The 14,935-nt window shown below is 26.3% G+C and overlaps 2 protein-coding genes across 2 annotated transcripts; one reads left to right on the plus strand and one right to left on the minus strand.

The window, feature by feature from the left end:
• Positions 1 to 10,500: 10,500 nt before the first annotated feature.
• On the plus strand, positions 10,501 to 10,779 carry BO97DRAFT_358343 (hotdog fold domain-containing protein; the record flags this gene model as incomplete). Its single annotated transcript, XM_025692251.1, has 1 exon — positions 10,501 to 10,779. A coding segment is annotated over one exon (279 nt), but the record flags the coding sequence as incomplete, so codon positions are not given.
• A 412-nt stretch (positions 10,780 to 11,191) lies between these two features.
• On the minus strand, positions 11,192 to 13,670 carry BO97DRAFT_409511 (HET domain protein). The gene has a single exon (XM_025696078.1). The coding sequence runs from the start codon at positions 13,565 to 13,567 to the stop codon at positions 11,669 to 11,671; it is 1,899 nt and encodes a 632-aa protein (XP_025545801.1). The 5' UTR covers positions 13,568 to 13,670; the 3' UTR covers positions 11,192 to 11,668.
• Between the last annotated feature and the right edge of the window lie 1,265 nt (positions 13,671 to 14,935).

The raw sequence follows: 14,935 nt of genomic DNA on the forward strand, positions 1-14,935 counted from the left end.
TTTCTTAATTTAAATTATTTTTTAATATCTAGAAGCGACAGGAATAGTTCTATAACTTAAATTATAATTTTTAAAAAATATCTTTTAAATTTAATACTAATTATTAAAAAATCCTTAAAGCTATTAATTATATAAGTATTATCTACTAATAAAGATAATATTAATACCTTAAAGAATTATCTTTAGAATAAAAGAAGCTTATTAGCTACTTGTAATCTTTCTTTACTAAATAAATTCTTTTTTTTATTAAAAATATTACTATATTTAAGCTAGATATAATAAATTAACTTAAATAAGCTTAGTAATAAAATAATTAAAATCTGTATAAGTTTTATACTTATCTTAATATACTAGAATAATATTTTTTTTATTAAACTATTTTTTAATTTTAGCTAATATATTAAAAAATATATTTACTAATTATTTAAAAAATATAATAAGATAGTATTAATTATTATCTATTATTAGAATCTATATTTATAGTAATAAAAACAGAAGTAAAAATAAGAAGATCTGAATATATTATAAAAGTAGTTTTATTCTAATAAAAAAATATAACAGCTTCTAAGATCTTATATTTCTAATTAAATTTAGAAATAACTATATTATTATCTGTATAATAATATTAAATATTTTATAAACTAATACTCTAAAAAAAATAAGAAATCTAACTAAATCTAGAGATTATAAACTAAAAAAATTAATTTAGAAAATTAATTAGAGCTGGAGTCTTATCTCTTATTTTAGTCTAATCTTTTAAGATAAATATAGCTGATAGAGTTTTAGTACTTATATAAATATTAAATATTAATAAAATATTTATAGATATAAATACTAGTACTAAGTATAATATTATTAATATCTAGTTTATATAATATTCTTTCTTTACTAAAACTTTACTATAATCCTTAAATTTAAAGATTATTAATAATAGAATAATTCCTAGTTATAGAATATAGGATATTTATATTAAAATAACTAATTTAAAAAAAATTTAATAATAATTTACTAAATCTTATATAATAATTTATTATAATTCTAATAATATCTTTATTCTATTATCTATAACTACTATTAATAATTATAAAATCTATTTAAGTCTATAGAATAAGATATAGTAATTTAAATTCTATAATATATAAGAATTATATCTTTAAAAATTTATTAAAGTATACTAAAATTATATTTATATATATATTTTAGTTAAATTACTAGAGGAGCTATAGCTATCTATAAATAATAAAATACTAGAATACTTATAAAATAATAATATTCTAATAGAACTTTAGGATTTTTAAGATATCTTTTTTTTTAACTAATCTAAAATATTATTTAATTACTATAGAAATAACTATACTATTAACTTTATTAATAATAAAAAACCTCTATTTAGTTCTATTTACCCCTTATTTAAAAAGAAACTATTAGTTTTAAAGTAATATATTAATAAAAACTTAAAGAATAAAAAAATTTAATTATCTAAAAATCCTACAGGGTCCCCTATCCTATTTATACCTAAGAAAAATAAAAATTTATATTTTTATATAGATTATTATAACTTTAATAAAATTATAATTAAGAATTATTATCCTCTTCTATTTATTACTAAAATTCTTAATTATCTAGTAGAATATAAATACTTTAGTAAGATTAATATATAAGATACTTATTATTAAATTTATATTAAAAAAAGAGATAAGTAGAAGATTATATTTTAAATATATTATAATTACTTTAAGTACTTAATTATATTATTTAGTCTAACTAATACTTCTGTATTTTTTTAAAATTATATTTATTTTATATTATATAATATTTTTAATATTATCTATATTACTTACCTAGATAATATTCTTATCTTCTTAATAATAAAATCTAAATATATTAAATATATTAAGTAAGTCCTAAGCTAATTAAAGAAAGTAAACTTATATACTAAGACTTTAAAGTATTCTTTCTTCTAGATCTAAATTAAATTTCTTAATTATAAAATATCTCTCTAAGATATTATTATAGATTTTTAATAAATAGATATTATTATTTTCTGGTTATTATTAAGAAGCTTCTATAAAATATAAGTTTTTCTTAAGTTTTATAATTTCTATTAATAATTTATTTATAATTTTTTATTACTTGTCTTATCTCTAACTAATCTATTAAAAAGTAGTTAAAATAATAAGAAACCCAGCTTATATTATCTTATACTTGACAAATAACTAGTATTTTATTAATTTATTAATATATTCTAAAAAATGCTACTACTTTACTTCTTTAATCTTAAATTATTAATCTGAATTAAAACTAACACCTATAAAAAAATAACTAGAATTCTTATATAACTAAGATCTATAAATTAATTTTATATAATTACTATCTGGTTAAGAAAATTTACTAGAATAAAATTAAATTAGGTAACTCTAGACCAGGAGTTATTTATTATTATTTATTTATTTAAATACTGGTATTAATATCTAAAAGAAACTTAATATATTATTAAGATCTTATCAGATTATATAAACTTCTAAATCTTTATAAATTAACTATAGTTAAACAGGTACTAGATATATTAATATATAGAATTAATATTTTATAATTTTATTATTAAATATAGGTTAGAAAAAACTAATTCTACTAATATCTTATCTAGATTTTTTAATATAAAGAATAGTAATTATAATAATAATATTATATAAGTATTTCAAGTATATTTAATTTATTACTTAGCAGTATTTAAGAAGAAATCCTAGTTTAGATATAATAAAATATCTTTACAAAAAAGACTTAAATCTAGTATTTATATAATATTAAATAATTTTACAGGACTTACTGGTACAGAATTAGTTAATTAGATTATAATCTATATATTAGATCTAATCTGAACTACTAAGGTTTTAGTAATAAAATAGGCTAGTAAAGTTAAGAATATTTATAATAATAAAATTAATAAAGACCTAAGAAATTTAATTAGGTAATTATAGTCTAAGAATTTAGATATTATATAATAAAAAGCTACTGTTTCTAAACTAAAAATTAGGATATTACTACTAATATACTATTATATTTTAAAGAAAGATTATATATACCTGAATTAAATAGTCTTTATAAAGAGATTCTATAATATTATTATAATAATCTACTAACAGGCTACTTTAAAAAAAATAAAATAGAATAACTTATCTAAAGAAAGTTCTACTAAATAAATTTATAAAAATATATAAAAGAATATATAATAATATATCTAATCTATTAATATTAAACAGCTTCTAGATATTAGTTATATAAAAAATTTAAAAATCTACTAATTTTATTATAGCTCTAGACTAAAATTATTATAGATTTTATTACTAGATTACTAGAGCTCTACTATTAAAAAACTTAGGTTAATTTAATATTTATTATTATTAATTATTTTATAAAACTATATTATTTCTTATTTATATTATATATAATAGATACAAGATAACTAGCTAATATCTTTTATTAAGAGATTAAACTAAAGTATAAACTACTTATAAGTATAGTTACTAATAAAGGACTTATATTTACTAGTTAATTCTGATTAAACCTCTACTTCTAAATTAAGATAAAAAAAAGGTTATTAATAGTATTCTACTCTTAAATTAATAGCTAAACTAAAAAAATAAATTAAGTCTTAAAATATTATCTAAGATATTTTATTATAAAAAATTAAGATTACTAAGTTAATATATTATCTAAAACTAAATTTATTTATAATAGTTATAAAAATATATTAATTAAGATAATTTTTTTTAAAACTCTTATAAATTATATACCAGAGTTTTAACTATAGATTAAAAATATTCTTATAAAAGTAGAGATACTATCTATTATAAAAAGATTAGAAAGACTTAATAATCTTTAGAAAAACCTATAATAAAATTAGTAAAATACTACTAAAAAATAAGTACTTTATTATAATAACTATTATAGTATCTTATTTTTTAAAAGAAGAGATAGAGTAGTATATATCTTTAAAAAAAATAATTTAATTAAATTATCTATTAAAAACCTAAAGTTTAAAGAAATAGTTTATAAACTAGTATCTAAATTTATTAAACTATTCTAAATTATAAATATAATTAAGAAATAAATATTTTACTTATATTTACTAATAAAATATAATTATTTATATAATATCTTTTATATATCTCTTCTAAAATTTTAAAAGATTAAAGAAAATAAGACTAAATTATTACTTATATCTAATTTAGATAATAATAATAAGTAGAAGATAGAACAAGTACTAGATAATTTAATATTATAAAATAACTAGTTCTACTTTATAAAATAGAAAAAATAATTTTTAAAATATAACTAATAATTACTAGCTGAAAACTTAGTAAATATCCTATAAAAAATATATAAATTTAAAAAAATAAAGTTTAAAAGAAAAAAAACTAAATAGCAGATAAGTTATTATATAATATTTATATAATTTACTTCTAGAATAATAGTAAAACTAGATAGTATAGTATAAATATTACTAGTAATAGTCTTCTTATAATTTTTATATTTCTAGATATTAATAACCTAGTACTTAATAGTATTCTTTCTATAAAAAATAAGAATATAATAGGATACTTCTATTTTTCTTATAAACTTAAAAAAATATTATATTTAGTAAGGTATTTACCAGTAATACTAATCTTCTTAATATACTTTATTATTTTAGCTGGATCCAGCTGTTAAGGTCTTGGCTAGATCTGGCTGTTAAAGTTATAAATATATATATAATATATATAAGAATTAATAATAAAATAATACAATGCGAAACCTAGAGTATATAATTATAAATAAAAATATAAAATAATAATATATTATATTCAGCTGGGCTACAGCTATATTTATTATATAATTTAAAATATAAGTTTAATTAGTATCTATTTAATAATAATAATAAAGAAAAAACTATATAACAGGATATTACCGCTAGTAAAATATTACTAAAGTAGAAAAATATCTATAAATTATATATAATCTAGATAGGAAAAGTCTATTTTACTTTATTAATCATAATCTTCTCTACTCTGTTTCTATTAGTAAAATAATATATAACTTTAATAATTATAGTATTTAAGTAAGAAATAATAGTATAAATCTAAAATAAATAACTAGTATTATCTAGTAAAAATACTAGAAATTTATAATTATTTCCAGCCTAAAATATAAGTATATAATAAGATTTAACCTAATTATAATAAATATTTATATTTTTTTACTGAATTATTAATAAAGCTAACTTAAGTTATAAAAAATATTTATAGTTATAGTCTTTTTAATAATTACTATTAGTCTATACTCAGAATAATAAATATACTCTATATCTATAAATATTATAATAAAAAAATATATAATAAGATTATACAGTTTATAAATAATAAAGTCTTATTTTTTATTATTAATATTCTAAAAGAAATTAAACTACTTAAGAATTACTATTAACTTCTTAGTATTTTTAAGTATTCCAGTTATAATTTATAATATAATTAATTAAATTCTTTTATTTAAGATAAAAGAATCCACAGGGGTATAGTTAGGCTTTCTTATTATATATTAGTAATATTTTATACTTAATATTATATTAAAATAATAATTAGATTTAAATAATTTATCTATTCCTGTATTAAACTGTTTTACTGTAGTTCTAAAATATTTTAAATAGAATAAAATCTCTAGGTTAAGAGATACTGTAAACAGAAGATAATAATTTATATAAATAGTTATAATAATAAATAATAGACTCTATATTTATTTATTAGTTTTTTAATACTATTAAGTAATAAGAACTGCAGGATAATATTTATATATATTTTAATAAGTATTTACTAATAAAAACTACTTAAAAATAAGTATTTTATAATAGGAAAATAATAAATTCTAGAAAATTATAATATTAATAAAATAAAAAAAAGAGAAGAGAGAAGTATAAAAAAACTATTATTATTATAATAGAAATAATATTATATTTCTAAAATAAAAAAGTATTATTTAGAATATATTAATCTAATATAAAGTAATATTATTACTTTCTACTACTAGTTATTATATCTATAAAAATAATTAATTTAACTATTAAATTAGTAGTATTATACTACTATCTTACAGCTAAGAATAGCTGCTATTAAGAAAGAACTAAATTATTATAGTTAATTTATATAACTAAGTAATTATTATAATAGAATACCTATATCTTAGTTATAAAATAGTTATGATATTAATAATTTAGTAGAATCTATATTTTAAATATCCAGGTCTTGCTATATACTAGAAAGGCAAGGATTAGTCTATATTTATATAATACTAGTACTTTGATTCTACACCTAGCTGACCTTTTTCCTTTATAATTATATATATCAGATAAAAGGTTATATCTATATAATTATAATAATTCTTAACCTAATATTTAGGCTTAAGAAATTTAAGAAAGATATATAGCTTAATAATAATATTAATTAGTATAATAAATACTAGACTATTTTTAAAAAAATATTTTATTTCTATTATAGTTAAAATCTAGTTATTAATATATTATTTATTATCTCTAGATTATTTTTAGATTTAGATAAAGTTTTTTATAATATTTTTAAATACTAGAGGCTCTTACCTGCAGCAGAAATATTTAAGAAATTTAAGATATATTTAAATATTAAAAATATATAGTTTATTAACTTATTTTTAATTTAACTAATATTATTCCAGGTATTATAAGATATACTAATATTCTTATTTATTAAAAATCCTATTATAATTAGTTTTCTATTTTTTATTAGATAATTAGAGATTTCTTATCTATTATAACTAATAGTATTAATATTAAATATTTATTTAATAAATCTTAAGATATCTATTATTATTACTAGAATTATCTTTAGCTTAATATAATTAAAATAGTTATACTTTAGATATATATTAATTATTTTATTATAAATAAGGAGTACCAGGATATCCTTAAGAATCTTAATCTAAACTTAATTATTTTTATACTTAAGAATTAAGAGAAGAATAAGATAATTACTATCTTTTATATTAGTAAAAATAAGGATATAAATAATTTAAAAAATAATTTAGAAAATAGATTATTATTAGAAATAGAGAAAATAGCCTTATCTAAATTTATAAATATTATATACTTTTAGATAAAGGCTTATTTTTTATAATTTCTATATTATTATAATTACTATTCTAGATAATATAAAGAATAATTAGTATATATATCTTATATTAAATATTATTCTTCTTATACTAAGTTCTGTAAAAACTTTTTTTAAAGTATAGTATATTTCTTAAAAGAAATAAATAGAATAGATAGAAAAGATAAAATAAATAAAATAAAAAGAATAGATAAATTAAATATAAAGAATATAACTATATTATAATTAAAAATATATTATACTTTGTATATTATCTATATAAGAGAGATATATATATTATTAATTAATCTATAGTTAATAATCTATCTACTATATCTAATCTTTCTAACTGGTAGGTATAAATAGTTAAAGTAATAGTTATATCTTAACCTGACCTTAACTGTATAGTTAAATTACTTTTTATACCTTAACCTGACCACCAGGTTATGGTCAGGTTAAGGTTAAGGTATAACAGTCAGGTTAAGCCACTCTACCTGAAGCCGAGCTCTATATCGGGGCCTTGGTCCCATAACAAAGAAGATCTATATCAAAATTAGCAAAAAGCTGCTGAAAAACAAGTACTTTATTATAATAACTATTATAGTACCCTATCCTTTAAAAAAAGAGATAAAGTAGTATATATTTTTAAGAGAGATAACTTAGTTAAACTATTTATTAAAAACTTAAAGTTTAAAGAGATAGTTTATAAACTAGTATCTAAATTTATTAGGTTATTCTAAATTATAGATATAATTAAAAAATAAATATTTTACTTATATCTACTAGTAAAATATAATTATTTATATAATATCTTTTATATATCTTTTCTAGAACCTTAGAAGATTAAAAAAGATAAGACTAAATTATTATCTATACTTAATCTAGATAATAATAATAAGTAGAAAATAGAATAAATACTAGATAATCTAATATTATAAGATAACTAATTCTACTTTATAAAATAGAAAAAATAGTTTTTAGAATATAATTAATAGTTATTAGCTAAAAACTTAGTAAATACCCTGCAGAAAATATATAAATTTAAAAAAATAAAATTTAAAAAAAAAACTAAATAATAGATAGGCTGCTATATAGTATTTATATAATTTACTTCTAGAATAATAATAAAACTAGATAATATAATATAAATACTATTAGTAATAATCTTCTTATAATCCTTATATTTTTAGATACTAATAATCTAGTATTTAATAATATTTCTTCTATTAAAAATAAGAATATAGTAGAATACTTCTATCTTTCTTATAAAATTAAGAAGATATTATACTTAGTATAGTATTTATTAGTAATACTAATCTTTTTAATATACTTTATTATCTTAACTAAATTCAGCTGTTAAAAGTTGTAGATATATATATAATATATATTTAGAATAATAATAAAATAAAATAATATAAAACCCATAATATAGAATTATAAATATAAATAATATAAAATAATAATATAATATATCTGGTTCTGCTATAACTATAATTATTATATAGTTTAAGATATAGATTTAATTAGTATTTATTTAGAATAAACTATAAAAAGAAAAATTAAAAAATAAGATATTATTTATAAAAAAATAATACTGAAATAAAATTACTATTATAAATTATAAGTAAATTTAACAGAAAATAAGTTTTTTATATTAATAATATACTACTACTCTTTTCTTTATTTATTAGTATAAAAATATCCTAACTCTAAGATAATATTATTTAAATAAGATATTATAATATAATACTATAGTATATAGCCTATATCTTTTATTATTAATAATAAATATTTATAATTAGCTTTAACTTAGACTACTAGAATATAATAAGATCTAATCTACTTATAATATACTATAGTATTTTTCTGCTAAATAATTAGTAAACTAAAAGAAAACTATAATATATATTTATAATTATAGACTTCTTAGTAATTATTATAAGCCTATACTTAACTTAATATATTTTTTTAATATTAATAAATCTACCAGCTACTGCCGCTATAAAGTTACTAAAAATAGTTTTTAGGTGGCTGCCTCTGAACTGCAACTCCTGGCGCAGTTGGCCGGTGAGAAAATGAGGAGAGAGATGCAAGCACTGGCCGAAGGCCACGCTTGGATGGAGTAAGCACTAGTAAAGAGCGGTCTTCGATGGTGCGATTTGAGAGTTCGAGTGTCCCAGCTAAAATAGTTCTTTCTTCGAAGCAGATGATCGTCAACTGCGAGATGTTGAACTGATGAATGTCGCTTAGTGCAAGATAATGATTGTGCTCAACCTTTTGGCTCACGTCCCATGGTCTTCGTCCACTATGTTTGATGTTTTCTGCTAATGCCAATTTGCGTTTGTCGAAGGTCGGTCTCTAGATCAGAACACCAAGCGCACTGATGCTGGCCAAGAATGTAGTACTGACACATGGAGCTGCCAAAGTCGAGTCCAATTGAGGCCGAGTTACCTAAAATTATGATCAAAACAACCACGTAGCCTTTCCATACAACGAAAAAGTACTTCTCGCTATCCAAGCATGTTAGAGTTGATGATTTCATTGTAGACCATAAGTTTACCCGCATCCATGCCTAGAATATCCATAACAGCCAGTTCCTCTCCTACCGATACCGTTAGATGCACGAGAATTTCTAGACCATGGGGTTGTTTTGGGGGGCCAAACCAGCGGAATCTTAAAGCGCACTAGGGTTTGTTCAACCATTTGAGAATGCTGAGCAGACTATATGTTGCATCAAGAATTTCGTGTCTATAAATACTGCCTTATTCTAATGAACATCTTTTTTGTTTATCAATGGAGTTGAAACTCATTCGATCCAAACTTCTTAGAATTTGAACCCGTACGGCATTGCTTAGCTTAGCCCAAGCAAACGTCACCTATACACCCCTGAGTGTAATCTATCCGCTTTGAATGTTTATTAGATATCCTTAATTATCTCAGGTTCAGTGGGGCTATTCTGCACTAGAGATTAATTCGTCTGATGAGTTGGATCGAGCTTAGTGGGTCTCTCCGAGCTAGGCATGACACCGAGACGAATGCCAGAATGCAAAGATCATTCTATAAAGGAGAATGGATTTTCATCAGCGACGAGGCAATAATTGTTCTTTGAGAGCACAAGCAACCGAGCTCTAGCAACAGTCGAACTTAAACAATGCGATCCACACTACGCTTATCACGATAGAAAACTCTGCAGACGAGTTGGTTATTAGAGATCTATGAAAGTTCTTTTGGGAAGGCTGTTCTATAACATCTCTTAATCTTGATAACCGCTTTTGACATCCGATATAATAGGATCTAGAACCTTTCCAGAAACGTGATAAAGGAGGCATTGATACGTGGTTTTTCTCCATTCTGCTATTATCCCGGCAAGCTACATGGGGGAATCCAAGCATTCTACCTCGATCAGGTTCTTACCGATTGCTGTCCAGGAGCTGTCACGGCCAGTCTAGCTATTTCCTATTTACAACCGATCGACCCTCAGTCTTCCCTCAAAGTCAGTGCCTGGCCTGTCAAAGTTGAGGGACGAAAGCTGTACATGGAGGCGTGTATCAAGGTGCTTGAAAATAGCACCGGGACCATGATCAAGGCTACTCATGCCAAGGCCTTAGTTATCATGCCCAATGCTTAGGTTAGGATGCATGACTACAGCTCGAACACATAGCACTAGTCAGAAATGATCTAATGTCATTAGACCATATCTTTATAGGGTTAAAGATTACAACATAATATTACCTCGATATCGAAGTTGGACAGTATCTTGCACGTTTGGAATATATATTCTTATATTCTTTCGCTCTTAATGAGCGCCACTCTCGTAGACTAGCTTAAACTAGGATAAATCTGTTATTTTGGCTTTTCTACGCATCGTGCGATACAGGATAGTACGGCATGTTAAGAACTATTTTATGTTCACACTGAAGTCTAGATGATTTTATGTTATCTGTATCTTCTACCTTCCCTGAATCCGAAGTCACTAAAATTGAAAAACCGACTCTGGCAGGTTTCGATTATCGGGGCTCCTATTATGTGACCCGGCGCTCGATCGCATCAAGTGTACCATTGCCTCGGGCAAGCTAATTTGTCCATGTATTATGACCTTAAAACAGTATATCTAGAAGCTCTCAAGCCCTCGCCCGCTGTGATATGGAACATAATGACCTATATCAAGTAGACCATCTTATATTTCCAGTTCAGGTGCTCGTTGCTTACAAGCTCCTTCAGGCAGCCCTCATCAAATAGGCAGCTTCCAACACGAGTTTGCAAAAGTGGTCCAAACTCGCTTTTTTCTGTGACAATGAAAAAGTCCTCAGGCCTGCTATCATAGCAGGTATTGATGTAGACAAAATTAAATAAGTAACCCTCTGCACGACTGATCGGTGAATCAAAACACACAGTACCAAAGAAATTTTTTTTTTTTCGACCTTCTTGAGATGGTGGCAAAGGTGCATGGCAGTATCCGCCTTCATCATTGTCCCCTTTTGTGACGCATAACTCAAATTGAATGGTCTCAAAAGCGATCAAGCAGTCAACCAAGCTTTGAGGCAAGCCATATAACATCTGTGGTGCCGGTCGTGCTTGACAGTGGATTTCTCTAAGAATTTCTTCGCACTCACCCGCAGATGGGAAAGTTTTGAAGTCGACTGAGAATATGCCATCGTCAAAATCTGAGTTTTCTTCAGTCTCTGAATATCTGCCTTCCAATAACGGGAAAGCTTCTCTGGATGGGTTTGTGAAAGCTTTCGCCACATGGAGAGCATTCCAAGCATGAATTCCAAGTCCTCTTTCGTAGGCTCATTTTGTTCTGGAAAAGGAAAAAGTTGACACTCTTGAGCGTTGCCATCTTTACGAAAGCGATAGAATTGCATAGAAGGTGTGTCGAATGACCAAGCACTGATATATTCGATCATATCGTTCTCAGATCCAACCCATCCCTGCCATGACCAACTCGGCGTATAAATCAAATTATTGCTCCAATCCTTTCCCGGTTTGCGGCGCTCACAGCCACGCAGCTCAAAACACAGAGCACGGGCAAATTCTGACACCGGTAGATTGTACAAGAGATTCTTTCCAATTTCTTTTTCGCGAAACTCTCGCCAGCCATCAAATCCAAGGGCCAAGTCTTTCTGTTGAGTCATTTGACGGCTGAAGTACTCGTAAACCGCCAGGGTATAAGCGAAAAACCCTTTTTCATCGTCAGACGCATTCCAGCCCCAAAGCCCGTCCACAGATGGAAGTTCAATCTTCCTCATTGTTGTTCCTAAGTAGTCAGGGGATTCATACCACATATCCTCACAGAGAATAATGTCCTGTTTCTTGCACTTGAAGTACAACTGATCGTCGGTAACCACTAGCAGATGATTCGATCGAACATACTCGTCAAATGTCCAACCCCGCTTCATCCAGTCCGAGTCCGCCATAGCAATATCGATTTGCGGCTGAACAACAGCTATGGTTGTCTCCCCAAACTGCCTGGTCAGCTGAACTTCACGTTTGGTACTGATGCCGGGTAAACCACTGAGAGCGTCCTTGCCACTCGCCACAATGGTCACGAAGGCATTGCTATATATCTGAGCTATCGCCGTAGGTAGCTCCTTGCTTAGAGTTGTTCTCGTTTTATCGTGACATAGTGCATCTATCCACAAATAACCAATTCCCAAGGTTCGGCATAATTGGATAGCATCCAGGAAGACAAGAGGTATGTCTTGTCTTGATTTATCCAAGCTTCCTGGAGTCGAAAGCACTGCGCGCAAATCTTCTGTAAGTCGAAAGTGCTTGGTGGTGTCTTTTCCCCAAACATAACTCAGGGCAGCATAACGGGATTTGGTCTTCATTTGTTCAACCATCATGGCATCAACATTGATGAGTTTGTATGAATTCATCGGCTCGCTGGCACATCTGGAACCTCCTTCTCCACAGCAGAATTGAAGCCAGCTTTTAACAAGATCAGTGTCCGGACATTGTTCCATTCTCCTTCCTTGTAGAAACATTCTCTCTCCTAACATTGCAACGTCGATTTCTATATGTTCACCTCTTGCTGGCCTCTGGAAATCTCTGATGACTGATATGTCAAGATTACCTCCAAGAGTATATTGGTAATCCGTCGAGACTCGAAGGCGAAAGGTTTGATGAGAGTGTGGGGCAGTATCCGTGTCAAACTCGCCATGAAGAACACGAGAATAATACAAGACATCGTCTGAATCGATTGACCACCTTTCACGAGGGCCGCGTTTTTTGCATGCCTGAAGCAAAGCCTCGTAAATAAAACCACATAGCGTACATTCTGATGAGTTTTCTCTAAGATTGAGAAAAGATCTTTGAAAAAGGTAGCCCAGTCCCCGACCATAGGACATGTGCCAGAAGCTTTCCGAACTGAAGTAGTCGGAGCATTTTGAGCATAATTTCTTGTCATAGACCATAGTTAGAGGTTAGAAATCTATAGTATAATTGATGATCTGGACCAAAAACACAGAGTGTCTGTTGACAAGGTTGGATCGGATTTTTCTTTCTGGTTGTCAGAAAAATAAAGCTACTAGTGGTGAAGTGACCGAAAAAATGTCTACTAGAATATGACATCCTCGAAGCTACTAGACTTTAGGCAGCAACATAGTTTATCACCAATACCAACACTGCCACACCTTTAAGGTGGGATCTTACAAACGAAAATTAGCGTTGGACCAATAATCAAAGCTCTTTTACCGCTGCGGCGCAGTCAGGTTACAGCATAGTACATACAGGAAAACATAGCCCAGGGCTTACAATCTAGTGATTAGACATCCCATTCAGTTAATATGAAACGATAAGAGGAAAAAAGCTCGCAGTTGGTCAGAAAGCCTCTGCTGTGCTAGCATAGCTCATGGCTAGTTATTCCAAAATATGAGCGGCAGGTCTGGGCCCCTCTTCCGGAGGCATGCATGAACGTAACTAAATTTCTAGAATCGCTTCGATTTGAAAAAGCCGGTTTGATCGGGCTGTTTCTCGTCAAATCACCTTGACTCTTGGTATCTCTAGGTCTCGATGAGCGTATGATTGATGGCCGGGCAACTTATTAGATACAATTTGATGGACAAAGCTACCTATGACATGAAGAGACTTCTGATAAGTAGGATTACTTAGAGACAAATCAGGGACCAGATGCTCCATCAGGTGGCCCTGCGGAAACGGGCGGCTACGGACACGCCAACGACTGAAAGGTCTTGCATTGCGCTCCACTGGATTTCACCCTTAGCATTATCATCTTCAAGTGCCGATACCGCAATTCTTGTAATGCAGCACCTCATACAAGATCCTAGATCTGAATGGTCTTTCAAATTTACTTGTGCAAGCTGATCTGAAAGTTAGCAGAAATGTGCTGTGTAAGTTTTCAAAATTACATTCTAATGCATAGATGTCCTGAAAAGCTGCATAATGAAAGCAAAAACCATCAATTCAAAAAGACTCCGTCCAGTCATGGGTTTCGATCCTTGGAGCCGGGCGTTCAAAGCATTGTCATCACGAAACCCAAAACCATTAACTTTTTTATACCAGATCATTCTCAATGATATATAGGCACTCGATGTATTACTGAAATGGTCTGGTTGCTCTTGAGGTGAATGCCGGTATCATAACAGATTGATGGCGCCGCTCCACACTCAAGTGAGGACGAGGGAAGATTTGCCCTAAACGTGCGCCGATGGTGCGATACTATTCGGCGAACGTTCAAGCGCTTATATCTTAGGCTCCTCGTTTCTCCCTTCCTCCACCTCTTGTTCCTGCCTCGCATCACCTGTCTTCATGGTAATTGAGTT

Source organism: Aspergillus homomorphus (genome assembly GCF_003184865.1).
Source record: "Aspergillus homomorphus CBS 101889 unplaced genomic scaffold BO97scaffold_100, whole genome shotgun sequence".
Taxonomy (NCBI): domain Eukaryota; kingdom Fungi; phylum Ascomycota; class Eurotiomycetes; order Eurotiales; family Aspergillaceae; genus Aspergillus; species Aspergillus homomorphus.

Excerpts from the sequence above, each read along its gene's own strand:
- BO97DRAFT_409511 (XM_025696078.1), bottom strand. The coding sequence starts at position 13,567 with ATGGTCTATGACAAGAAATTATGCTCAAAATGCTCCGACTACTTCAGT.